At 48.0% G+C, this 25682-nt stretch overlaps 1 protein-coding gene across 2 annotated transcripts in view; it reads right to left on the reverse strand.

The window, feature by feature from the left end:
• Positions 1 to 21486, reverse strand: part of inpp5b (inositol polyphosphate-5-phosphatase B) — a 280167-nt gene extending 258681 nt beyond the window's left edge. For both annotated transcript variants that reach the window (XM_072501900.1, XM_072501893.1), the window contains exons 1-3: positions 21409 to 21486; positions 18376 to 18473; positions 12957 to 12980 (exon numbers count right to left, since the gene is read on the reverse strand). In XM_072501900.1, the coding sequence (XP_072358001.1) occupies positions 12957 to 12980; positions 18376 to 18466 (115 nt within the window). In that variant the 5' untranslated portion in view covers positions 18467 to 18473; positions 21409 to 21486. The remainder of the gene's footprint in view (positions 1 to 12956; positions 12981 to 18375; positions 18474 to 21408) is intronic.
• Positions 21487 to 25682: the final 4196 nt, after the last annotated feature.

Here is a 25682-nt window from a genome sequence, read left to right on the forward strand (position 1 = left end):
ATTACTTCAAAGCAAAAGATCTATTTATAACTGCACTCACAACAAAATACCCTGGTCTTGCATTTTCATGTCCATGATGCTACATGACGGGCTAACACCAATGCATCTGTCACTCCAGTACCAAATGCTACTACTAGGCAGCTGCAGATTGCATCTTGCAGGTACCAATCTTCAGCACAGCTTCACTCGCATCAGAATGATAAACGGGACAAATCTACAATCAAACCATGTAGAAGCTGTATTCAGCACCACTTTTTAAAGTTTATAGGACAGAGGGAATAATCAAAAATTGCATGGACCAACCATCCCACGGGTTGTAGCAATTCTAGGGGGAAACCCACCATCCAAGGTAACGAGGCTAGGCAATTGAATGTGGCTTTGTCAGTGCAATGACATCCAGAGAACAACAAAGAAATGGCAGAACTTACACAATATCGAATCTGTTTTAATAAGCAATTCTCCTAGATTTTTTGCTTTTCTATAAGGAGCCCAGGTGTAAAACATACTTTAGAAGCCAACACATTGGTGTTTTAAAAGAATCATAAAAATAATTTATTATTGTGAAATGCACATGCATGAAAACTAGGCGGAGTAAGTCTTTTGGCCCCTCGAGTCTGCTCTGCCATTCAACATTATCATGGTTGATCCTCTATCTCAACTTACTCCCACGCTGTTCCAAACCTCTTGACACCTTCAGAGTCTAGAAATCCATCTATTTTCTTCAATATATTCAGTGATTTGGTCTCCAGTCTTCAACAGTAGATAATTCCACAGGTTTCTCCTCATCTCTGTCCTACATGGCCTACCCGGTATCCTAGACTGTGACCCCTTGTTCTAGATCCCACCCCCCCCACCACCCCCCCAGAGCGGACATCATCGTTGCATCCAGTCTGTCCAGCCCTGACAGAATTTTAGATGTTTCAATGAGATCCCCTCTCATTCTTCTAAACTCCAGTGAATACAGGCTCATTTGGCCCAATCTCTCCTCATACAGCAATCCTGCCATTGCAGGCATCAGTCTGGTGAACCTTTGCTGCACTCCATCTATGACAAGTATATCCTTTCTTAGGTAAGGAGACCAAAACTGCTCACAGTAATCTGGGTGTGGTATCACCAAGGCCCTGTATATTTGCATTGAGACAGCATTGCTCCTGTATTCAAATCCTCTTGTAATGAAGATCAACATACCATTTGCCTTCCTAACCGCTTGCTGCACCTACCTACATGCTGGCTTTAAACTATCGTTTAAATAATATTGTGCCATTCTGTTTCTCCACCTGAAGTAGATAACTTCACATTTATCCATGTTATAATGCATCTGCCAAATATTTGCCCACTCACTCAACTTGTCTAAATCACCTTGAAGCCTCTTAACATCCTCCTCATCACTTACCTTCCCACCAAGTTGTGTGTCATTTGCAAACTTAGAAATATTACTTTTGGTTCCCTCATCTGAATCATTGATGTATATTGTGAACATCTTGGGCCCAAGCACTGATCCCTGTGGGACCCCACTAGCCACTATGTGCTTGAAAAAGACCCATTTATTCCTACTCTGTTTTCTTTCTGCTAACCAATTTTCAATCCATGCCGATATATTACCCCCAATCCCATGCACTTAAATTTTTCACACTAACCTCTTATGTGGGTCTTTACCAAAAGATTGCTGAAAATCTAAAGACATCACATCTACTAGTTCACCCTCATCTACTCTACTAGTTACACCCTCAAAAACTCCAGCAAGTTTGTCAAACATGATTTCCCTTTCATAAACCCATGTTGACTTTGTCTAACCCCGTTGATATTTTTTGAAGTGTCCTCATCATATCCTTGGGAATAGATTCTAGCATTTTCCCTACTACTGATGGAAGGCTAACGGGTCGAAAATTCTGTTTCCCCACCCCCCCCTCCCCTTTCATATGACATAGTTAGATTTGCCACCTTCCAATCTCCCGGGGCTGATCCAGAGTCTACAGGATTTTGGGAGATGACAACCAACACATGCACTATTTTTGTGGCCGCCTCCTTTCGTCCCCTGGGATGCTGATCATCAGGCTCTGGGGATTTATCGGCTTTCAGTCCCATTAATTTCCCCAACTTTATTTCCCCAACATTATATTTCTAGTCATACTAATTTCCTTCAATTCCTCCTTCTCACTAGATCTTTGATTCCTTAGCATTTCAGCCAAGTTATTTGTGTCTTCCTCAATGAAGATAGAATTAAAGTAGTTGTTTAATTGCTCTGCAATTTTCTTGTTCTCCATTATAAATTATCCTGTTTCGGATTGTAATCTTTTTCTTTTTGTAGACTTAAAGAAGCTTTTACAGTCTATTTTTATGTTCCTTGCAAGTTTAGAACATAGAACATAACAGCGCAGTACAGGCCCTTCGACCCTCGATGTTGCGCCGACCTGTGAAACCACTCTGAAGCCCATCTATACTATTCCCTTATCGTCCATATGTCTATCCAATGACCATTTGAATGCCCTTAGTGCTGCCGAGTCCACTACTGTTGCAGGCAGGGCATTCCACGCACTTACTACTCTCTGAGTAAAGAACCTACCTCTGACATCTGTCCTATATCTATCTCCCCTCAATTTAAAGCTATGTCCCCTCGTGCTAGACATCACCATCCGAGGAAAAAGGCTCTCACAGTCCACCCTATCTAATCCTCTGATCATCTTGTATGCCTCAATTAAGTCACCTCTTAACCTTCTTCTCTCGAACGAAAACAGCCTCAAATCCCTCAGCCTTCCCTCATAGGATCTTCCCTCCATACCAGGCAACATTCTGGTAAGTCTCCTCTGCACCCTTTCCAATGCTTCCACATCCTTACTATAATGCGGCGACCAGAATTGCACGCAATACTCCAAATGCAGCCGCACCTGACTTTTGTATAGCTGCAACATGACCTCATGGCTCCGAAACTCAATCCCTCTACCAATAAAAGCTAACACACCGTACGCCTTCTTAACAACCCTCTCAACCTTGGTGGCAACTTTCAGGGATCTATGTACATGGACACCGAGATCTCTCTGCTCATCCACACTACCAAGAATCTTACCATTAGCCCAGTACTCTGTATTCCGGTTACTCCTTCCAAAATGAATCACCTCACACTTTTCTGCATTAAACTCCATTTGCCACCTCTCAGCCCAGCTCTGCAGCTTATCCATGTCCCTCTGTAAGTTGAAACATCCTTCCGCACTGTCCACAACTCCACCGACTTTAGTGTCATCTGCAAATTTACTTACCCATCCTTCTCCGCCCTCCTCCATGTCATTTATAAAAATGGCAAACAGCAGTGACCCCAAAACAGATCCTTGTGATACACCACTAGTAACTTGACTCCAGTCTGAACATTTCCCATCAACCACCACCCTCTGTCTTCTTTCAGCTAGCAAATTTCTGATCCAAACCGCTAAATCACCCTGAATCCCATGCCTCCGTATTTTCTGCAATAGCCTACCATGGGGAATCTTATCAAACGCTTTACTGAAATCCATATACACCACATCAACTGCTTTACCCTCATCCACCTGTTTGGTCACCTTCTCAAAGAACTCAATAAGGTTTGTGAGGCACGACCTACCCTTCACAAAACCGTGTTGACTATCTCTAATCAAATTATTCCTATCCAGATGATTATACGTCCTATCTTTTATAAACCTTTCCAAGACTTTGATCACAACAGAAGTAAGGCTCACTGGTCTATAGTTACCGGGGTTGTCTCTACTCCCCTTCTTGAACAAGGGGACAACATTTGCTATCCTCCAGTCTTCTGGCACTATTCCTGTAGACAATGATGACATAAAGAGCAAAACCAAAGGCTCAGCAATCTCCTCCCTGGCTTCCCAGAGAATCCTAGGATAAATCCCATCCGGCCCAGGGGACTTATCTAGTTTCACACTTTCCAGAATTGCTAACACCTCCTCCTTATGAACCTCAAGCCCTTCTCGTCTAGTAGCCTGTATCTCAGTATTCTCCTCGAAAACATTGTCTTTTTCCTGTGTGAATACTGACGAAAAATTATCATTTAGCACTTCTCCTATCTCCTCGGACTCCACGCACAACTTCCCACTGCTGTCCTTGACTGGCCCTACTCTTATCCTAGTCATTCTTTTAATCCTGACATATCTATAGAAAGCTTTAGGGTTATCCTTGATCCTACCTGCCAAAGACTTCTCATGTCCCCTCCTGGCTATTCTTAGCTCTCTCTTTAGGTCCTTCCTAGCTAACTTGTAACTCTCGAGCGCCCTAACTGAACCTTCACGTCTCACCTTTACATAAGCCTCCTTCTTCCTCTTGACAAGTGTTTCAACTGCTTTAGTAAACCACGGTTCCCTCGCTCGACCGCTTCCTCCCTGCCTGACAGGTACATACTTATCAAGGACATGCAGTAGCTGTTCCTTGAACAAGCTCCACATTTCCGACTTATGGTTGCAGCCATGCCTGGATAGGTCGCATGTTCGGCAGCTCCCGCCGGAACGGACTTTTGGGCTCTCTAGAGGGGCCCCAACGGCACTTGTTCAACGGCTTCCAGTGTGGGAAGGTGACAGCAAGGTCCCCCCGACAGTTTATGGATTGGACCAGGAGTGGAGCGGTGAAAAAAGGGATCTTGGAGCAGCGAAAAGTGAGAGGGAGAAAAAACAAGATGGCGGCGGATGGAGACCAAGCAGCATGGGCGCAGTGGTCGCAGGAGCAGCAGGGATTTCTTAAACGCTGCTTTGAGGAGCTGAAAACCGAAATGCTGGCGCCAATGAAGGCGGCGATTGAGAAGCTAGCGGAGACCCAGAAGGCCCAAGGGGCGGCGATCCGAGAGATGCGGCAAAAAACCTCAGAGAACGAGGACGAGATCTTGGGCCTGGCGGTGAAGGTGGAGGCACACGAGGCGCTGCCACTAGAGGTGGGCGGAAAGATTTGAGGACCTGGAGAATAGGTCGAGGAGGAAGAATCTTCGGATTCTGGGTCTCCCTGAAGGAGTGGAGGGGCCCGATGCCTGGGCATATGTGAGCACGATGCTCAATTCGCTGATGGGCGCGGGAGCCTTCCCGAGGCCCCTGGAACTAGATGGGGCGCACCGGGTCCTGGCAAGGAGACCCAAGGCCAACGAGCCACCAAGGGCTGTAGTGGTGAGGTTTCACCGCTTTATGGACAGAGAGTGTGGCTTGAGATGGGTCAAGAAAGAGCAGAGCAGCAGGTGGGAGAACATGGCGATCCGAATCTACGAGGACTGGAGTGCAGAGGTGGCCAAGAAGAGAGCTGGCTTTAATCGGGCTAAGGCGGTGTTCCATCGGCAAGGGGTGAAGTTCGGTATGCTGCAGCCAGTGCGATTGTGGGTCACATTCCAGGATCGGCATGGAGCTTGATACAGACTGAAAAGTTGGACTCAAATTGAGGGTTTGTTGTTGGGGGGGGGGGGGTTCGTGTAGGGAATGTTCCCTTGGTTGGGTGCTGGATGGGGATGGGTGAAGGGATTTGATGGGGAGACTGTGGGAGAGTGTGGGCGTCGGTGTTGGAGGGAGGGGAGGCCCGGGGGTGGGAAATTGAGGTAAGCCCGCAAAAGGAGCTGCGCCAGAGGGGGCGGGGCCGGCTCATGAAAGCGCGGGCTTTTCCCTGCGCTATGGAGAAACGGAGGAGGGGGTCGGGGGGGGGGGGGGTACTGGAGGAGCGCACACTGACGGCCAGTGAGGAGGGGGAGGGGGGATTCCCACACTGGGGGAGTTGATGGGAAGGCGGGAGAGGCCGGGGTCAGCAGGAGTCAGCTAACTTACGGGAGTGTTATGGGGGGAGCAAAAGAGCTAGATATGGATCTAGCGGGGAGGGGGGGGGGGGGTATAGGGTTGCTGCTGCATTGGCCAAAAGGGAACTGGAAATAGGAGAGGTGGTCGGGGCGGGGGTCCGCCGTCTGGGGGACTGGAGGGTGCGGGAGGCGCGGACACGTGACTGGCCTAGAAAAGGAGATGGCTAGTCAGCTGGGGGGGGTGTGGGTGTGCGCAGCCCCCCAATCCGGCTGATAACTTGGAATGTGAGGGGCCTGAATGGACCGGTTAAGAGGGCCCGAGTGTTCGCGCACTTAAAGGGACTGAAGGCAGGCGTGGTCATGCTTCAGGAGACACATTTGAAGGTGGCAGATCAGATCAGGCTGAGAAAGGAATGGGTAGGACAGGTATTCCATTCGGGGCTGGATGCGAAGAACAGAGGGGTTGCAATACTGGTGGGGAAGTGGGTGTCGTTTGAGGCAAAGAATATTGTAGTGGATAATGGAGGTCCATACGTGATGGTGAGCGGTAGGTTGCAGGGGGTGCGGGTGGTACTGGTAAACGTATACGCCCCGAACTGGGATGATGCCGGGTTTATGAAGCGCATGCTGGGTCGGATTCCGGACCTGGAGGTAGGAAGCTTGACAATGGGGGGGGGATTTCAACACGGTGCTGGATCCAGCATTGGATCGCTCTAGGTCCAAGACGGGGAAGAGGCCTGCTGCGGCCAAGGTGCTTAGGGGGTTTATGGACCAGATGGGGGGAGTGGATCCATGGAGGTTGGCCAGGCCCCTGGCCAGGGAATTCTCATTCTTTTCCCATGTACATAGAGCCTACTCCCGAATAGATTTTTTTGTTTTGAGTAGGGCGCTAATCCCGAAAGTGGAGGGAACGGAGTATTCGGCCATAGCCATCTCAGACCACGCCCCGCACTGGGTGGAGCTGGAGTTAGGAGAGGAGAGGGATCAGCGCCCGTTGTGGCGTCTTGATGTGGGATTATTGGCGGATGAGGTGGTGTGCGGGAGGGTGCGGGGGTGCATTGAGAGATATTTGGAGACCAATGACAATGGAGAGGTGCAGGTGGGGGTAGTCTGGGAGGCATTGAAGGCGGTGGTCAGGGTAGAGTTAATCTCCATCAGGGCCCACAGGGAGAAGAGAGAGGGCAGGGAGAGGGAGAGGTTGGTGGGGGAGATCTTAAGGGTGGACAGGAGATATGCAGAGGCCCCTGAAGAGGGACTACTCAGGGAGAGGCGAGGTCTCCAGACGGAATTCGACCTGTTGACCACAGGGAAAGCAGAGGCACAGTGGATGAAAGCACAGGTGGCGACGTAAGAGTATGGGGAGAAGGCGAGCCGGATGCTGGCACACCAGCTTCGCAAGAGGGAAGCAGCGAGGGAGATAGGTGGAGTTAAGGATAGCGGGGGGAATACAGTGCGGAGTGCAGTGAGAGTAAATGAGGTATTCAAGGACTTCTATGAGGAGCTGTACAGATCTGAGCCCCCAGTGGGGGAAGAGGGGCTGCGACGATTTTTGGATCAACTGAGGTTCCCGAGGGTGGAGGAGCAGGAGGTGGCTGGTTTAGGGGCGCCAATTGGGTTGAAGGAGCCGGTTAAAGGACTGGGGAACATACAGGCGGGGAAGGCCCCGGGGCCAGATGGGTTCCCGGTCGAGTTTTATAGGAAATATGTGGACCTGGTAGGCCCGTTGCTAGTGAGGACTTTCAATGAGGCAACGGAGGGGGGGGGACCCTGCCACCGACAATGTCCGGGGCGCTGATCTCTCTGATCCTGAAGCAGGACAAGGACCCACTGCAATGTGGGTCGTATAGACCGATCTCGCTCCTCAGTGTGGATGCTAAGTTGCTGGCTATGAGAATTGAGGACTGTGTCCCGGGGGTGATTCATGAGGACCAGACGGGATTTGTAATGTGCAGAGTCTCCTCAACGTGATTATGATGCCATCGGTGGAGGGAGAAGCGGAGGTAGTGGCAGCTATGGATGCGGAGAAGGCCTTCAACCGGGTGGAGTGGGAGTATCTGTGGGAAGTGTTGCGGAGGTTAGGGTTCGGGGAGGTGTTCATCAGCTGGGTCAGGCTGCTATATAGAGCCCCGGTGGAGAGTGTGGCTACGACTCGGCGGAGGTCGGAGTACTTTCGGCTGTACCGAGGGACGAGGCAGGGGTGCCCCCTGTCCCCCTTGTTGTTTGCATTGGCAATTGAACCTTTGGCCATGGCACTAAGGGAGTCCAGGAAATGGAGGGGATTGGTCCGAGGGGGAGAGGAACATCGGGTGTCGCTGTATGCGGACGACCTGTTGTATGTGGAAGATCCAGTGGAGGGGATGGCGGAGGTCATGCGGATTCTAAGGGAGTTTGGGGACTTCTTGGGCTATAAGCTCAATGTAGGGAAAAGTGAGCTCTTTGTGGTGCATCCAGGGGACCAGGGAAGGGGGATAGACGACCTACCATTGAAGAGGGCGGAAAGGAACTCGGTACTTGGGGATCCAGGTGGCTGGGAGTTGGGGGGCCCTGCACAAGCTTAATTTGATGCGGTTGGGGGAGCAGATGGAGGAGGATTTCAAAAGATGGGATGTGCTGCCACTCTCGCTAGTGGGCAGGGTACAGTCGGTTAAAATGATGGTCCTCCCGAGGTTTCTCTTTGTGTTCCAGTGCCTTCCCATTATGATTACCAAGGCTTTTTTTAAACAGGTAGGTAGGAGCATCATGGGTTTCGTGTGGGCAAATAAGACCCCGAGGGTAAAGAGGGTGTTTCTGGAGCGTAGCAGGGACAGGGAGGGCTGGCGCTGCCGAATCTGTGCAGCTATTATCGGGCGGCCAACGTGGCGATGATCCGAATGTGGGTAATAGAGGGAGAGGGGGCGGCGTGGAAGAAGTTGGAGATGGCGTCCTGCAAGGGCACAAGCCTGAGGGCACTGGTGACGGCACCGCTGCCGCTCTCGCCGACAAGGTACACCACGAGTCCGGTGGTGGTGGCAACGTTGAAGATCTGGGGGCAGTGGAGAAGGCATAGGGGCGAGGTGGGAACCTCGGTTTGGTCCCCGATTCGGGAGAACCATCGGTTCGTCCCGGGAAGGATGGATGGGGGGTTTCGGAGTTGGCATCGGGCAGGGATTAGAAGAATGGGAGACCTGTTTATAGATGGGACGTTTGCGAGCCTAGGGGCGCTGGAGGAGAAGATTGGGTTACCCCCGGGAAATGCGTTCAGGTATATGCAAGTGAGGGCGTTTGTGATGCGGCAGGTGAGGGAATTCCCGTTGCTCCCGGCACAGGGGATTCAGGACAGGGTGATTTTGGGTGTATGGGTCGGAGAAGGCAAGGTTTCGGTGATCTATCAGGAGATGAAAGAAGAGGAGGAGGCCTCGGTAGAGGAGTTAAAGGGCAAGTGGGAGGAGGAGCTTGGGGAGGAGATAGATGAGGGTCTGTGGGCTGATGCCCTGAGTAGGGTTAATTCTTCTTCCTCTTGCGCCAGGCTCAGCCTAATACAATTCAAGGTTATTCACAGAGCGCATATGACAGGGGCGAGGTTGAGTAGGTTCTTTGGGGTGGAGGATAGATGTGGGAGGTGCTCGGGAAGCCCGGCGAATCACGTCCACATGTTCTGGTCGTGCCCGGCACTGGATGGGTTTTGGAGGGGTTTCGCGAGGACTATGTCCAAGGTGATGAAAGTCCAGGTCAAGCAGAGTTGGGGGTTGGCACTATTTGGGGTAACGGACGAGCCTGGAGTGCAGGAAGCGAAAGAGGCCGGTATCCTGGCCTTTGCGTCCCTGGTAGCCCGGCGGAGGATCTTGCTATTATGGAAGAACGCGAAGCCCCCCAGTGTGGAAGCCTGGATAAATGACATGGCAGGGTTCATTAAGCTGGAGAGGATAAAGTTTGCCTTGAAAGGGTCTGTGCAGGAGTTCTTCAGGCGGTGGCAACTGTTCCTAGACTATCTTGCGGAGCGTTAGGAGGAGGTCAGCAGCAGCAGCAACCCAAGGGTGGGGGGGTGTCTCTTTCGAGGGGGGTATTTGGGTGGGTGGGGGGTGGGGCTTCCCCAAGGGTACCTTTGAATGTCATATGGGGGGGGTTGCTATATACGGGGGAAACCCAATGTATAAGTTTTGTATTATATTCGATTGTTGTGTTTGTGTTCTTTTTTCTTTTTGTTACGGGGGGGGGGATTTTGTTGGAAAATCTGAATAAACATTTTTTTTTTTTTAAAAAGCTCCACATTTCCATTGTGCCCATCCCCTGCAGTTTTCCTCTCCATCCGATGCATCCTAAGTCATGCCTCATCGCATCATAATTGCCTTTCCCCCAGATATAACTCTTGCCCTGCGGTATATACCTATCCCTTTCCATCACTAAAGTAAACGTAATCGAATTGTGGTCACTATCACCAAAGTGCTCACCTACCTCCAAATCTAACACCTGTCCTGGTTCATTACCCAGTACCAAATCCAATATAGCCTCGCCTCTCATTGGCCTATCTACGTACTGTGTCAGGAAACCCTCCTGCACACATTGGACAAAAATGGACCCATGTAAAGTACTCGAACTATAGCGTTTCCAGTCAATATTTGGAAAGTTAAAGTCCCCCATAACAACTACCCTGTTACTTTCGCTCCTATCCAGAATCATCCTTTCCTCTACATCTCTGGGACTTTTCAGAGGCCTATAGAAAACCCCTAACAGGGTGACCTCACCTTTCCGGTTTACTCTCATACTCTACTTTTCCCCTCTGAAATCAATCTTTTTGTCCTTCTTGGCTGAAAACTGAACTTCTCCCAATCCTATAGCTTGCTACTTTTTCGAACAACTTTATATGACTCCTCTTTGGATCCAATACTAATTTCTTTTGTTGGTCATGGTTGAGTGGCTTTTCTTGCGCTTTTGCACTAGAAAGAAAATGTACAACTGTTGCAATGCATACATTCTTTCTTTAAATATTAGCCATTGCCTGTCTGTTGTCAAGACTTTTAATGAAGTTCCCCAATGTATCATAGTTAACTCATGCCTCATACCTCTGTAGTTTCATTTGTCTAAATTTTGGACACTAGTTTCAGATTAGAACTCTTTACTTTCCATCCTAATGAAGAATTCTATCATGTTACCATAGAATCACTGAATTTCTACAGTGCAAAAGGAGGCCATTCAGCCTATCGAGTCTGCACCAACCCTCTGAAAGAGCACCCTACCAAGGCCCACTGCCCTGTCCGTGACCCCAGCAAACCTCCACATCTTTGGACACTAAGGGGCAATTATAGCCTGGCCAATCCACCTAACCTGCACATCTTTGGACTATGGGGGAAACCGGAGCACACGGAGGAAAAACCACGCAGACACGGGAAGAACGTGCAAACTCCACATAAACAAACCGTCATCCGATGTTGGAATTGAACCCGGATCGCTGGTGCTGTGAGGCAGCAGTGTTAACCAGTGTGCCACTGTGCTGCCTCTGATGATTACAGTTGCCTAAAGGACCCCACACAACAAGATTATTGATTAACCCATTCTCATTGCATAATATCAAATCTAGAATAGCAAGTTCCCTAGTTGGTTCCTCAACATACTGGTTTAAAAAAACCATCTTGTACACATTCCAGGAATTCATCTGCCACAGTGTAGCTGCTAATTTGCTTTACCCAATCTTTTGTAGATTAAGTCACCCAGTATTACTGCAGCATCCTTGTTTCATGATGCATTTCAAATTTCCTGTTTCATGCCATCTCGTACCTTAACACTACAGTTTGGAGATGACAGACAACTGCCACAGATATGTTCCACCCTTTGTTGCTTCGTAGCGCCATTCAGATTGATCCTACATCTAGATTCTCTGAGCCAATATTCTCTTGCAGTATTTCACGAGAGCAAAGGTTCAGTGGATAATAACATTCCACGTAAGTTTAGTCAGGCTCTCTGGAAGATTAAATCAAAGCCAAGACAATCAGTGCTGACTTAATGGGAGCCATGAGAGCAAATTTGCCTCCTTGTTTCACATCTCTAACTTGCTTTTGCCTCTTTCAGTGTGGACTTTTTGCAAGCTATCTCGTCCATTCAAATCTCTGCTGGAAAAGCTGTTCAGTTCCTTCAAACAACTGCCAGTTGGTGTGAGCTGCTAAAATTCAATGTTTGCTTTTTAAAATAAATTTAGAGTACCTAATTCATTTTTTCCGCGGAATTAAGGGGCAATGTAGCATGTCAATTCACCGGCCCTGCACATCATTTTGGGCTGTGGGGGTGAGACCCACGCAGAAACGGGGATAATGTGCAAACTCTACACTTTCGTAAGCAAACCTACCAAATAACCACAGCAAAAAATGAGTCAGCTTTTCAAATGTACAGTCATGATGCTGCTGAGTCTCATTCTCCCTGATGCCGCCTCCGTGCTCTCAGAACTCTCTCACTCCCAAAGTTTATCATTGCTCTGTAAACCCTTGGATGGTCAGGGCAATATTCTGTCTTGTCCCAGGGACGGGCAACTCAGTGTGCTGAATTTCAGCAAATCAAAACAAAGACCTAAGACCCCTCCCATTCCCGGGACTGTTTGAAAAAGCTCAGAAGCTTGCCCTCAGAAAGGAAAATGGTGGAAGTGGCAAGGCTGGTTGCTCATAAGCCAGTACCTGTGGCCAAAGCAATTTCCTGCAGGAAGCTGAATGAATGTGGTCAGTTGGACAGCAAAGCCCTGGAAGTTTGTAGCTCCTCAATTATAACTTTGCAAACTCTATGACCGTCAGCACATCCAAAATGTTGTAATCAAGTCCCGCTCACCCATTATTGTGACATTAGCTCCAAGTCCCCTAATTTAGAATTCTGAACGTCACATTTAAATCCTCATGTCCTTTCCCGGTCCTTCTGTGTGTCGTATTTCAAACCTGCAAGTTACTTCTAGACCTATCCCTCTACCTTAATCTCTGAAGTATTTATCTAACCTCATGCTTCACCGGCTACTAATGATTGTGCCTTTATCCAGTCTCATGCCCCCCCCCCCCCCCCCCCTTACACTCTCTACCTCCCTCTTCTCCTTCAACACCCTCCTTTTCACCCACCTCTTTAACCAAACTATTGAGCCTCTTTTCTGATATTGCCTTCTTTGGCTCAGCATTCCTGTGCTGTGTAAGTATGAATTCATGTTTTAAGTATGAATTTATCAGTTTAGAAATACATGTATGAGACAGCGAAAACAAATAAGACTTACCAATAACATGTGTATCCGGAACCACTGAAAAGTAAATGGAAAAATAATATCAAAATATTATGCAATGTTAAACATTTACAATTTTAAAATATTTATTCATGTAGATGCAACCTGCAGAATGTTCAAGAGGATTCTTAACAGTGATTGGATCACAGCAATTACTCCCTTGTCCACAGTGTTACAATCACAATTGATGTTATAACTGGATGGGAAGATCCCAGAATGGAACCCTGGCTCAAAAGAACATAACTTTTACAAAGTGTGGAGGAACAAAGTCACAGGACGGCTAATTAGTTTTACAAGAAAATAAAATTATTAAACATGAATAAATTGGATTGTGATACAATATGCCTTTACTCCCCCTTAGCTTAATCTGTTAGCTCAGTTGGCTGGACGGCTGTGAACACACGCACAATGTGAACACACGGATAAAGATGACTGTTAGGGCAGAAAGGTTGAGGGCAGAAAGGTTGAGTCTGAAAAGAAAAAATAGGATTTCACAGGACTGGCGTACGATCCACCGGCCGCATTATGCCCGAAAGACAGTGCAGCACAATGGGCCAGTAGATGCTGGGAGATCCTTCTTCTGGGATCTACCCGGCTCACCACACCTCGGGAGACATCACAATATGAATCCCGCCCATTGTGGGGGGATCACATCTTGGCAAATCCACATATTAGAGTGAGACTCCCACGCTCTAACCGAGGGGATCTAACACTCGCCTTGGAGATCTCGGGTGAGCGCTGGTCTCCATAAACGGGGACCAGACAGGATGGCACTCATGGAGATCTCCATGGGGATCAGAGGCCTCCAAGGTACTTACCCTCTGGGCAGGGTGGCGCCCTGGTGCTTGTGCCACACGGACACTGCCAGTCAGGCACCCTGGCAATACCAGCCTTGCACCCTGGCACTGCCATGGTGCCCATGTGGCACTGCCAGGGGTACTGTCAGGGTGCCAAACTGGCACTGCCAAGGTGCTGAGTTAACATTTTCCCTGGCTGCGAATTGGGCCAGGCTTATAGGCGAGTTGGGGCTTTGGGGGTCGTGTCGGGGGGATGGGGGGGGGGGGGGGTCAAGCGGTCAGAACGCACTGAGTTCAGGCGAGTGGAGCTCCTCTATGCAGAAAATGGGACTAAGTGACGCCCCATATCTACCCCAAATCGGGCATTTAGTGGCGTGGTGTTTCTTGGAGCTCTGAGTACTGGGAAATTCTCGGCTAAATGTGCTCGCTACCATTCGGGTAGATCGTACCTCTTTTCCTTACTCTCAAGTATAGAATTAACTGGTCAAGTTGAATGAAAAGTGGAAAATGGAATTCAATCTGGAGAAGTGGCAGATTTGGGGAGGGAAAATAAAGCAACAATACAACAAAAAGTAGGATACGAAAATGTGCAGCAGAACCGAGGGACCTTGGAAAATGTGAGCCTGATCTTCGTTATGGAGGCAGATAGCTTGAGTCAAATCATGCGGGTGAGTGTAAACAAGGACTGGTTGAAAGGTCTGTCTGGGTTCTCTTGGACTTCAGTCGTTTTAGATGCTGTTAGGCCTACTTGCCCTCACTCCCCATGCCAATCCCACGCCAATTCATAGCCTTCACCCAGTCCCCATGGCCTTTTGTACCCGCTATGCCATCTCCACAGTGCTCATGTATGACTGACGATGACATCTCTAAGGCAGTCATGTATTGACAACTTCAAAGATGAACACCACCCAGAAAGTAGGCCAAGGTTAAGGCAGGACATCGTGAGGCGAACCTCAGGAAATTTGGCACATCGACCACAGAAAGAAAATCACAAGAAAAACACAAAGAACCACAACTTTTACACAGCATGTTTTATTGCAAGCTTGATACTTCACTTTCTCCACAGTCACTTGCATTGATGGGCAAATGCTGAGCTTGCTCTGGCAATTCTATTTGCCACCTCATTGTCAATGCCGACATTTCTGGAGGTTGTGATTCAGAGACTGGTGAAGTTATCGACAGCCTTTAGAGTTGTGTTACTGATATAGTAGGTGGGTACAGTCAGAATTTGGTGGAGTATTTCGGTCTTCCTTAAGCTGATAGTTCACCCATCATTAGACACTTCTGAAAAACACTCCATGATCCACTGAAGGCTGTGCTTACAATGTGAAATGAAGGCAAAGTCAATCGGCAAACAACAAATTCCACATCGTCATTTGTGATACCTTCATTGCAGATTTCAGTCATCTTAAATTGACGAGATTGCCATCTGCTTTGCATCGGGTGTATATTCATTTCCATCAAATGCCCCAGAAAACATGGCAGAAAATAATAAACTGAAGAGCACAGGGACTGTGACACCTGGTTGCTTCACATCACCTGTTGTACCAAAGGAGTCTGTATATTCATTACAGTCAGTGGGTCTGACCATCATTTCATAGTGAAATTGCGGTAACAGATTGCGCTACCAGAAATTTCAAATTTGTCTAAGACTTTCCACAAGGCACCTAACTACTGTGTCAAACGTCTTTGTCAGGTCAACAAAGGCACAGTTGAACCCCATCTGTTTTTCACGACATTTCACTTTTTTTCCAAAGTGTGAAGACCATATCACAAATGCCTCTGAACCCACTCTGACTTTCTGGAAGTTCACTTTCTGCTTACCAGTCTGATGGGTAGAACGTTTGCTCAAATCTTACCAGCTGTCACAATCAACGAGATTCCCCTGTGGTTCTCACACAGACTTTTGTCCTTTTCCTTTGTACATGTGAACAATTGAGGCATCCGTGAACTCCTGAGGAATGGTTTAGTGGTCCCATAATCTTTGAGATAATTCTGTGAATTTGATGGCTAGCTGGGATCTGCAGATGTGTAAATTTCTCCTCTCCTGGGATTCCACCAGAGCCTGGAGCATACCTCGAGGGTAAACCTCCACAATAAAGGGGTTGCTGTCCATTTTTCACATTTAAGTGTGTAATAATAATAATTATAATAATCTTCATTGTCACATGTAGGCTTACATTAACACTGCAATGCAATTACTGTGAAAAAACCCCAGTCGCTACATTCCAGCACCTATTCGGAAACACTGAGGGAGAATTCAGAATGTCCAATTCACCTCACAAGCATGTCTTTCAGGACTTGGGGGAGGAAACCGGAGCACCCGGAGGAAACCCACACAGACACGGGGAGAGCGTGCAGACTCCACACAGACAGTGACCCCAGCCCGGATTCGAACCTGGGACCCTGGAGCTGTGAAGCAACAGTGCTACCCACTGTGCTACCATGCATCCAAGTTATCCTACTCTACCGGAAAATGAAGTACACAAGAGGTTGTAAATTTTACACCACAGTTATCACAAGCTGGAAATGGTGGCTGGGATTCACCGAGCCTCCGCGCTGCAATCGCGCTTGGCGCGGGGGCAAAGAATGGAGCATCAGGCTCGCAATCGGGTCCGACGCCTTCCCGTGATTCTCCGGGAACCGGAGAATTGCCGACAGTCGCACGCCCGTGGTCGACGCGGCGCCGATCGGGAGCCTTTGAAAGAGGCCCCCGCGGTGATTCTCCGCCGACAACTGGCCGAGTTCCCGCCGTCGTGGTTCACTCATGGTTCCACCCGGTGGGCACTCAGAGTGGTGGCTGCGGACTCAGTCTGCGGCCGCCCTGGTGGGGGGGCGGGGGAATCCGTCACCGGGGGTGGCCTCCAGGACGGCCAGGCTCGCGATCGGGGGCCACCGATCGGCAGGCACGCGCGATCTGGGGGGGGCCTATGTTGTTGGAGTCGGTCCAATGTGGGGTCCGCCATGTTGCGCGGACCCGCGGACGGAAGTGCAGGGCCCCGTATCGGCAGCCGGAGCTGCGAGGACTACTCCGGGGCCCTACTACTCCCCTGCAAAACAGAGAAGCATTCTGGACTTTCTCCAGGAAAATCCAGAGTGAATTGCGCCCGTTTTCTCGCGGACGTGGGGACATAGCTCCATTATCAGAGAATTCTACCCAGTACTTTTTGTTATAAAAGCAAAATACTGCGAATGCTGGAGATCTGAAATGTAAACAGAAAATGCTGGAAAATCTCATCAGGTCTGGCAGCATCTGTCGAGAAACAGAATTAACATTACGAGTCCAATATGAGTTTTCTTCAGAACTCCTGTACAGTTTTGAAAATAAGTCGCATTCGATTTGAAAAGTTAGGTGGAACCCTCCGGCCATTGAAATTCACTCTTCTCCTCCTCCTCCTCCATCCACACCTGCCCCCCACCATGAGACCATAAGACATAGGAGCAGAATTAGGCCACTGGCCCAACGAGTCTGCTCCGCCATTCAATTATAGCTGATATTTTTCTCATCCCCATTCTCCTGCCTTCTCCCCCCGCCAGTGCACCCCCGCCTGCGTGTTTCCCAATGGCATGGGGTGGCTTCAATGGGAAAGCGGCGGGAGTATAGAATCTCATCGTCAGCCAACAGTACGCCGCCAAGAAACACACAGCTGGGGGAACAGAGAATCCCGCCCATTTACTCGTATTCTCTATCCACTGATGCTGACAGACCTCCTGAATTTTTCTTGCACGGTTTTGATCATTAGTATTTTTTGTAATACTCTTACTAATGCTTCAAGCTATTTCAGTGGGCTGGATTCTCCGTTTCAGGGGCTATGTCCCCACCCGTCGTAAAAACTGTAACCTTTCACGCCAGAAAAACTGGCGTCAAAAGGCCACATATTCACAGCCCTGCAGAGGGCTAGCAGGGACCCATCGTGAAGCTTGCAGCTTTAGCTCCCACACTTCCGGGTCAGAGGCCGCGCAGGCACACGGTGGTGGCCTCCAGCAGCCGGGCTGTGCTCCATGGCGGACTCAGACTGTGGAGCTGGACCTCGTAAATAGTGCACCCAATCGGCCGCACGCCTGACCTGTACCGCCCGCCCAAAATTAATCCGGTCCCCCCTGCCCTCCGATCAGCCCGCCCCCGAACTGAGTCCGCAGCCACCACGCGAGTATCCTGAACGGCAGGACCATGCGTGGTCCACGCCATCAGGACTTCGGCCAGACGAGGGAAGAGAATGGCAGGGCGGGCATCCAGCAATGGCCACAGGTAAGGGATATGTGGTGTGGTGTACTTCCCAGTTCGCTGCTTCTTTTCGGGGGCCGGAGAATCAAGGAACCAGCGCCGGTCCCGATTCCACGCACAAAAGTGGATTCTCCGCCCCGGCGCCGGACGCGATTTTGCGATCGGGGGGGTGGAGAATCCAGCCCAATATTTTTACTGGGTGCAATGTAACCACATCACCCACAGTGGGTGGTCCAGTGTAATTCCCGAAGAGATAAATTCACAGTATTGCCTTGACTATTTGGGGAAAGCTTCCAGAAGGACAAAACCATGTGTCCTCTCCGATGGCCAAAATGTTAGGCCACTTCTCATGCATCATCTATCTAGAATTACAAGAGCAGCAAGTCAGTACCTTCCTCAATCACAAAATCTTTTGACACAGGCACTATTTCTTCCAATGAAACATCCTCTGCGATGATCGCCATTCTTCTATGAGTGTACATAAAAATCCTAAGAGGAAAAACTCATGTTTACAGACTGAAACAATTTGTTTGGACAAAACTGAAACAGCAAAGTGGCATAACTTTTAAAAATTCATTGCCAGGATACGAGTATCACTAATAAGGTCGGAATTTAGTGCCCGGCCCGAGTTGCTGAGCTGATTTGTCTTGAAAGGTTTGATACAACTGGGTGGCTCGCTGGCCGTTTCAGAGGGCAGCTTAGAGTCAAAAATGTTGGTCAAGGATTGGATCACTCATAAGCCAGACCAAGCAAAGACGTTATAGTGTGTTTGCGACAATTTGAAAGCTTTTTGGTCACTTTTATTAAATCTAGTTTTCTTTTTAGGAATTCAATTCAAATTCTCAAATGTCTGCAATGCAATTTGAGCTTGAATTCCTTGGATAAGTTCTGGAGTACACATCTAGTAACCTAGCCACTAGAATAACAAACAGCACAATGCTTCATAAAATTAAGTTTAGTTCACTCAATCGAAAATCAGTCACAGCACCCAGCAACAAAATGCAAAGTTTGGTGGTGGGAAAAGATTGTGAACGAAACATATCACCGAAAAGTCTTGTAATCCCATCACAAAAGGTTGAAAAAATCCTTTTGGTACCACAGAAATCATCAGACATATATTCAATTCATCAAAAGAACTTCCCTTATTAAAAGTCAGTGTATTTTCCAAACCTATTTAAAATTGGTTTCTTTATTAAAAGCTTCCTTTTTGATCTTTTCACCAATACTTTGGATTTTGTAAAGCTGCTCCTACATGAATGGAGCTCACAGTGATAACCTTTGCAACCAACTTCATGCTGCATTCTCGTAGGTAGCTTCCTAACACAGGGCTTGGCTGAATTTGAGTTCTCATTCCAAATGTCAGCATGAAATAACTTTACAGATGATATTTGCATAATTTGCAACTATTGGAACAAGAAACTCAGTCAGTAAAATGTTATGGCCACAAAACCTACGGGAGTGTTGATGTCAAATTGTCAGTATTTGCGTCACCACCCCACCCTGAACCTCACTTCAGCCACAGGATTTAGCACAGCAAAGGATGAACGTGGAAATCCCAAAGTTGCAGTCTCTCATTCACATCTCCGACACAGGCCGCACTGTGGCACCCTAACCTAACCCAGCCAGCAATCACTGAAACCCGGAGACAATAGCCCCTTTCCCCTCTTCTTATATTGCTACAAAAAGCCCAGTAAAACATGTGTTCAATGGTTGCACTAAAAAGATTTTTAAACTGAAATCTGAGTAATAACTGATCTATCCCTGAAAAATATGTGGACTATTGTTAAATCTCTATACTAATACTGATTACTATACTTTTAAGTATTTTAAAAAGTAAGAGTTTTCATGCTATTTCAACTTCCATCTCCACCTCACGTTTATATTCCAATTTTGATTTTGCTGTGTAAATTTTTTTTAAGTGGCTTGTTTATTAGTCAGAATTAGCTTTACATTTCCTGCTTGACTGTGAATGTTGCTTGGACAAGTTTTGATATTTTTAAATAGAAATTACAGTGCAGGAGGCGGCCATTCGGCCCATCGAGTCTGCACCGGCTCTTGGAAAGAGCACCCTACCCAAGGTCCACACCTCCACCCTATCCCCATAACCCAGTAACCCCATGCAACACTAAGGGCAATTTTGGACACTAAGGGCAATTTATCATGGCCAATCCACCTAACCTGCACATCTTTGGACTGTGGGAGGAAACCGGAGCACCCGGAGGAAACCCACACACAAGCGGGTAGAACGTGCAGACTCCGCACAGACAGTGACCCAAGCCGGAATCGAACCTGGGACCCTGGAGCTGTGAAGCAATTGTGCTATCCACAATGCTACCGTGCTGCCCTAAAATGAGAATCGCTTATTGTCACAAGTAGGCTTCAATGAAGTTACTGTGAAAAGCCCCCTAGTCGCCACATTCCGGCACCTGTTCGAGGAGGCTGGAACGGGAATTGAACCGTATTATTACAGTTTGATAATGGAAATAATTCTCTCGATGTGCAATTGATTGTAAACTTCTGACTAGAGATCACAAGATCTCTCGGCACAGCTTTCTTTGAGGTCAGCACCATTGGTTTACTGCTGACCATAAAATCCAGATTTCATTCTTTAAGGCTAAAGAAAATTATTGAAGCTAAAAGTCTTGATTTGAAGGGCACAGCATTAATGATTTGGTTTACAGACTGCCCCACCCTGCCCAGTTAATGGAATCAGAGATCCCAGCAATTGGCAGCTACCTTACAATATGTGACACTGCAGTTAGGTGGGTAGACCGGCTCAGCTGAGGTTGCTCTCCTCAGAGATTAAGGGGATATTTAATAGAGGTGCTCAAAATCATCAAGGGTCTGGACAGGGACAGACGGTTCCTACTGATGGAAAGGCCGAGAGCCAGAGGACACCAATTTAAAGTGATTGGCATTATGAGAGAAAACATTTTTATGCAGTGTTTAAGAACTGGTTTGCACGACCCAAGAGGGGGTGGAGGCAGATTCACCCATGGCTTTCCAAAGGTAATTGGATAATTATCTGAAGAGATGAGAGGTGCAGGCTTACCAGGGAAAGGCAAGGTAGTGGGATGAGCTGAGTTGCCCTCAGAGAGAGCCCGCAAGGATATGATGGGCCAAATAGCCTCCTTCGGTGCAGCAGTCATCCTATGATCCTAAGTGTAGGATATTAAAGACAGACTCTCTCCCAAGATAGAAAAATCACACAGAGAATTAGCCCAGGAAATCACCAGACCTCGAATATTATTTGCAATCTTAAAATTGACTTGATGTGATGCTAGGTCACCTAACATTTGCCACTTATTGTTAACTACAAAGGAGTACACTGTGGGGTCAATAACAGATAGGTTCTCTACATAGATGAAATTTAAAACCAAGATTCAGAAAAACACGTTAAAGATTAGAAAAATAAGGAACTCACGCATATTCACTGTTGAATTCCACAAGCCCTATAATACGGCTTTCATTCGATTCTCCATCTTGTATAATGCCTTGTACCGCATACAAAAAATGTTAAGGAACATAGGAAATAAGAACAGGGATAGACCATTTAGCCCTTGGGCCTGCTCTGCCATTCAATTATATCATGGTTGACCTTCTACCTCAACACCATCTTCCCGCACTATCCCCATATCCTTTAATGCCTTTACCATCTAGAAATCTATCAATCTCTGCCTTGGACATATTCAATGGCTGAGCCTCCACAGCCATCTGGGGGCAGAGAATTCCAAAGATTAACTATTTTAAATGGCTGACCCCTTATTACAAGACTGCACCCTCTAGGCTGCCCAGCCAGGGCAAACATCCATCTACCTAGACGAGCCCTGGAAGAATTTTGTATGTTTCAGTGAGACCAGCCTCTCATTCTTCTAAACTCGAGAGAATGCAGGCCCAGTCTCCTTCGTCTCTCCCCATGGGACAATCCTGCTGGCCCAGGATTCAGGCCAGTGAACCTTCAATGCACTCGCTCTATGGCAAGGAAGAAACAGAACTACTGAAAGTACAAGGAGTGATACACTGGCAAATTTGACAAAGTCCGACAAATCATGCACCTTAAACTGCCTATAAGCTGCAGGTAAAACAAGGTCATATCCTGAAACTCCCCATTCTGGCTGCAACTTTTCCTGATGTCGGTAGTGGGTGGTGGGGGGGGGGGGGGGGGGGGGGGAAGTGGGTGAGATAGGGTATATCTATACAGTTTAGCAATGTCAAAATCACATTTATCTATACAGGCGGGCTAAGCTTACCCAAAGTCAGAATCAAATAACAATTCAAAAGCAAGTGGCTGCAGTCCTACATTGGCTGTCATTCAGCCACCGCAGAGCTGGGAAGCAAAACCATCACCTGACGTGCTGTTCCTTTGTTCAAGATGAATATCATGCATCCAAATAAAAGGCTGAGGAGACAGTGTTGTAATATGAAAGAGCACAATTTAATCAGTTTTTGGTCAGAAACGGAGGGGCTTGGACCTCAGTTCTTTACAACTATATTCGCGACTTAGGTGAGAGGACTGATTGTAACATTTTAAAAATATATTAACGATACAAAGAGAAATGGGAAAATAAATTGCCAGAATGCACTAAGAACCTGGAGGAGGATGTAGGCAGGTTGGCCAAGTCAACGAGAACATGGCAGATGGTACACAACGTGGCAAAGTGTGACATTAACCACCTTGGTGGGAAAAGTCAAAGGCAGAATATTTTTATCACTGGTGAAAGAATGGCAAATGTTTGCACTCAGATGGACATGGGAGACTTTGTACATGAAAACAGAAAGTTAACAAACAGGCACAGAAAGCATTTCGGATGGCACTGTATGTTGAAGAATTTTTTAAAAATATTTTTAATCAAATGTTTTCCATTTTATTGCAAAACACCAAAACAAAACAACACCCCCAATAACACATCCCTCCCTCCCATAGGAAAAAAATAAAAACCAAAAGAACCAACCCGCCTAACTCCCACCACCCCCCCGCAGCAACTGACGGTGACCAGCTCTTTCCAGTACAAGATAAACAGCTGTCATATTCGGTAGAACCACTCAATTGCTCACCTCATAGTGCAATTGACCTTCTTTGAGGTATAAAAACTCCATCAGATCTAAGGCAATGGGTGGAGAAGTTGACCTCCATACCTCAGCACTCGCCTCCAAGCAATTAGTGAAACCAAGGGTAGGACATCGGCCCCCACCCGCAGCTCCGGCAAGTCTGACCGGGCTCCAGTTCAATTTTCATAATCACTGACATAGTGCTAAAAAGGAGACCCAGATCTCCACGAGCTTAGCACACAACCAGAACATGCGCACCATGGTTAGCCTGACCTCGCCCACAACACTCGCACTTGCCCTCCACTACCGCAAACAACCTACTCACCCTAGACCGAGTCAAATGAGCCCTATGCACTACCTTAAGCTGTATTAAGCCAAGCCTCGCACACTAGGACGGGATGCTCACCCTCCGCAAGGCCTCACTCCACACCCCATTCTCCAACACCAGCCCTAACTCCTCCTCCCACTTGGCCTTAACCTACTCCGCCGATACTGCTTCTTCAGCCATAATCCATCCATAGAAATCCAAGGTAACCCCCATCCTTGCGAGAAAAATAACCCTCTCCATCAATAAGGCTGGGGGCACCACAGGGAATGTCAGAAAGATCCGTTCTGCAAAATTGCGAACTTGTAGGTATCTGAACGAGAGCCCAAATTTCTCCTTCAATTCACAAACCGTCTCTCCAAAAACCAGATCCCCCATTCCTTCCAACCCCTTCTCTTCCCACTCCCTAAACGGGGCTTCCAACCTCACAGGCTCAAATATATGATTCGTCCAAATCGGAAGTAACTTCCAAACCACCCCATTTAAAATGTTGCCGGAATTGTCTCCATATCTTCAGGGTGGAGACAGCCACCAGGTTTACCGAACATTTCACCGGTGAGAACAGGAGCAAGGCCCTCATCGACGCCCTCAACCACAACCCCCTACATGATCTTGACTCCATCCATACCTATTTGCCTCCGAATCCCATACCACCCAACACCTTCTCTGCATTCGCCACCCAGTAACAGTATATCAAGCTTTCCAATGCCATGCCCCCTGCCTGTAAATCCCTCTAAAGGACTGTCTTTCGAATCCTTACTACTTTGTCTACCCAAACAAAGGACAAAATCAATTTCTCGACTCCCCAAAAAAGGACTTTGGTAGAAACACCAGCGAACACTAGAACAGGAACACAAATCTTGATTGAATATTCATCTTGACCAACTGAATTCTGTCCGCCAAAGACAGAGGGAGACCATCCCACCCCTGCAAGCCGGTCTTGACCCTTCCCACAAATCTTGTGTAGTTAAACTTAGAGCTGGGCCAAATCCCAACCACCCGAACCCCCAAATACCTCAAATGAGAACCCGCTAAGTGGAAGTGATATATGTTGAAGAATAAGGGCCGGATTTTCGCGACCGAGGTGCGTAGCTCACGGCTTGTCAGACTCAAAAGGAAAATCCCTGTAAATCTACCTAAATAGTGTGATTTTCGTCCGCGTTAGGTGGGAATGGGTTGGTGAAATAGGTGAGAGATGGAGTCAGCACTGAGTGCAAATAACGCAGCTGATTTGGGTTTCCCTCCTGTGTGAATCACGGTCCACTACCCTTTCCCCTACCGGCAAATCTGGATCTGCCGGGAATGGGATGAGGGCTTCATCATTTGGGTCTAAAACTCCACAATAAAAATAATGAAGACTGACAACAAGTATACCGGGCATTGGCAAGGCTACACCTGGAGTACTTTGTGCAGTTTAATTTTCTCACCTGAAGAAGAACATACTTGTCTTTGAGAGAGTGCAACAAAGGTTCACTAGGCTAGTTCTTGGGATGAAGGGATTATCCTATTAGGAGAGACTGAGTAGACAAGATGCACGTAAATTGGAATTTAGAAGATTCGGTGATACAATCGCTACATATAAAATTCTGAAAGGGCGTAACAAGGTAAATGCTGAGAAAATGTCACCACTGGGTAGGGAATCCAGAAACCTGGTGACATTCTCAGAATGGTCAACCAACTAGGACTGAGACACGAGGAAATGTCTTCAATCAAAGGGTTGTGAGTCTTTGAAATGTTCTACCCAAGAGGACTATGGATAGTCAAGTGCTGAGCAATGGAAGAGAGGGGGGGGGGGGGAAGAGCTGAGGAAAACGTGGGGGATGGGGAGAGCCAATAGAAAGGCCGGGGATGGGGGTGGGGGAGCCATGAAAACGAGGGTGGGGGGGGAAAAGAGCTGAGGAAAAGAGGGAGGGTGGGTGAAGCCAAAAGGAGATGGGAGTCGAGGAAAAGGACGGGGGAAACCGAGAAAAGGAGGGGGAGCGGAAGAAAAGGGGGGGTGAAGAAGAGCTGAGGAACAGGTCAGGGGGGAGACCTGAGGAAAAGGGAAGCAGAGGAAAAGGAAGAAGGTGGAGACAAGGAAACAGGGGTGGCAGGAAAGCCGAGGAAAAGCAGGGGGGGTGGGGCAAGAAGGGGAACCAAGGAAAAGGGGGGGAGGGGGCTGGCAAAGGGGGGCAGGGAGTAGAGCAGGTCAAAGGGGGCAGCGATGGATGTAGAGAGAGGTGGGGGTGGGGAAGAGAGATGGGGTTGGGGGGGGAGTTGGGGGAAGAGAGATGGGGGGTGGGAGGGAGAGAGATGGGGGTGGAGGGGGAGAGAGATGGGGTGGG

This window comes from Scyliorhinus torazame, chromosome 1 (assembly GCF_047496885.1).
Source record: "Scyliorhinus torazame isolate Kashiwa2021f chromosome 1, sScyTor2.1, whole genome shotgun sequence".
NCBI classification, from domain to species: Eukaryota; Metazoa; Chordata; class Chondrichthyes; order Carcharhiniformes; family Scyliorhinidae; genus Scyliorhinus; species Scyliorhinus torazame.